The sequence below is a fragment of the Lottia gigantea genome (assembly GCF_000327385.1).
Source record: "Lottia gigantea unplaced genomic scaffold LOTGIsca_16823, whole genome shotgun sequence".
NCBI lineage: Eukaryota > Metazoa > Mollusca > Gastropoda > Lottiidae > Lottia > Lottia gigantea.
Window position 1 is genome coordinate 1 of NW_008708107.1, and position 1,043 is coordinate 1,043.

At 28.7% G+C, this 1,043-nt stretch overlaps 1 protein-coding gene across 1 annotated transcript; it reads right to left on the reverse strand.

Moving 5' to 3' along the window:
* Positions 1 to 414: 414 nt before the first annotated feature.
* On the reverse strand, positions 415 to 609 carry LOTGIDRAFT_149030 (hypothetical protein; the record flags this gene model as incomplete). The annotated part of the gene is made up of 1 exon (XM_009051470.1): positions 415 to 609. A coding segment is annotated over one exon (195 nt), but the record flags the coding sequence as incomplete, so codon positions are not given.
* Positions 610 to 1,043: the final 434 nt, after the last annotated feature.

Consider the following 1,043-nt stretch of genomic DNA (forward strand, 5'->3'; position numbering starts at 1 on the left):
TGAAAATTCAACATCCTAACTTGAAAATTAAAAAAAAAAATGAATGGCCCTAATATGCTTCCGTAATACAATGAGCGAAATGTACTTGTAACTTGTAAATTCAAGATACTAACTTGTAAATTCAACATACTAACTTGAAAATTCAAGATACTAACTTGTAAATTCAAGTTACTAAATTCAACATACTAGCTTGAAAATTCAACATACTTGCTTGAAAATTCAACATACTAACTTAAAAATTCAACATACTAACTTGAAAATTCAACATACTAACTTGAAAATTCAACATACTAACTTGTAAATTCAACATACTAACTTGAAAATTCAAGATACTAACTTGTAAATTCAAGTTACTAAATTCAACATACTAGCTTGAAAATTCAACATACTTGCTTGAAAATTCAAGATACTAACTTAAAAATTCAACATACTAACTTGAAAATTCAACATACTAACTTGAAAATTCAACATACTAACTTGAAAATTCAACATACTAACTTGTAAATTCAACATACTAGCTTGAAAATTCAACATACTTGCTTGAAAATTCAAGATACTAACTTGAAAATTCAAGTTACTAACTTGAAAATTCAACATCCTAACTTGAAAATTAAAAAAAAAAAAATGAATGGCCCTAATATGCTTCCGTAATACAATGAGCGAAATGTGATGAATAATATTAAAGAAAAGACATAAGATTCGAAAAATTTCAGATGTTAATAATGTTCGTTTACAAAATTCGGTAATTCGTCGATCCCTCGTTATTATCGAAGACGTCCTTGGGACATTTGGTTATCGTCGCGAGAACGGTAAATATTTAGTTGGAAATACAGGGCCCAGAATCACTGTTATTTCTGTTTAGTTATTATCCGACCAAACCAGGTTTCTTTGAGATAAATCGGGATGTACTTGAATCTGTTTTCATATCGAGGATGATTCTTTATCAACGGTACATATGGAGTTGTGCATGCCTATTTTGTTTTTTAGTCTGGATATGGATATGGATTTTAATGTCCGAAATTGTTATTTCCTTCAGTTTTACA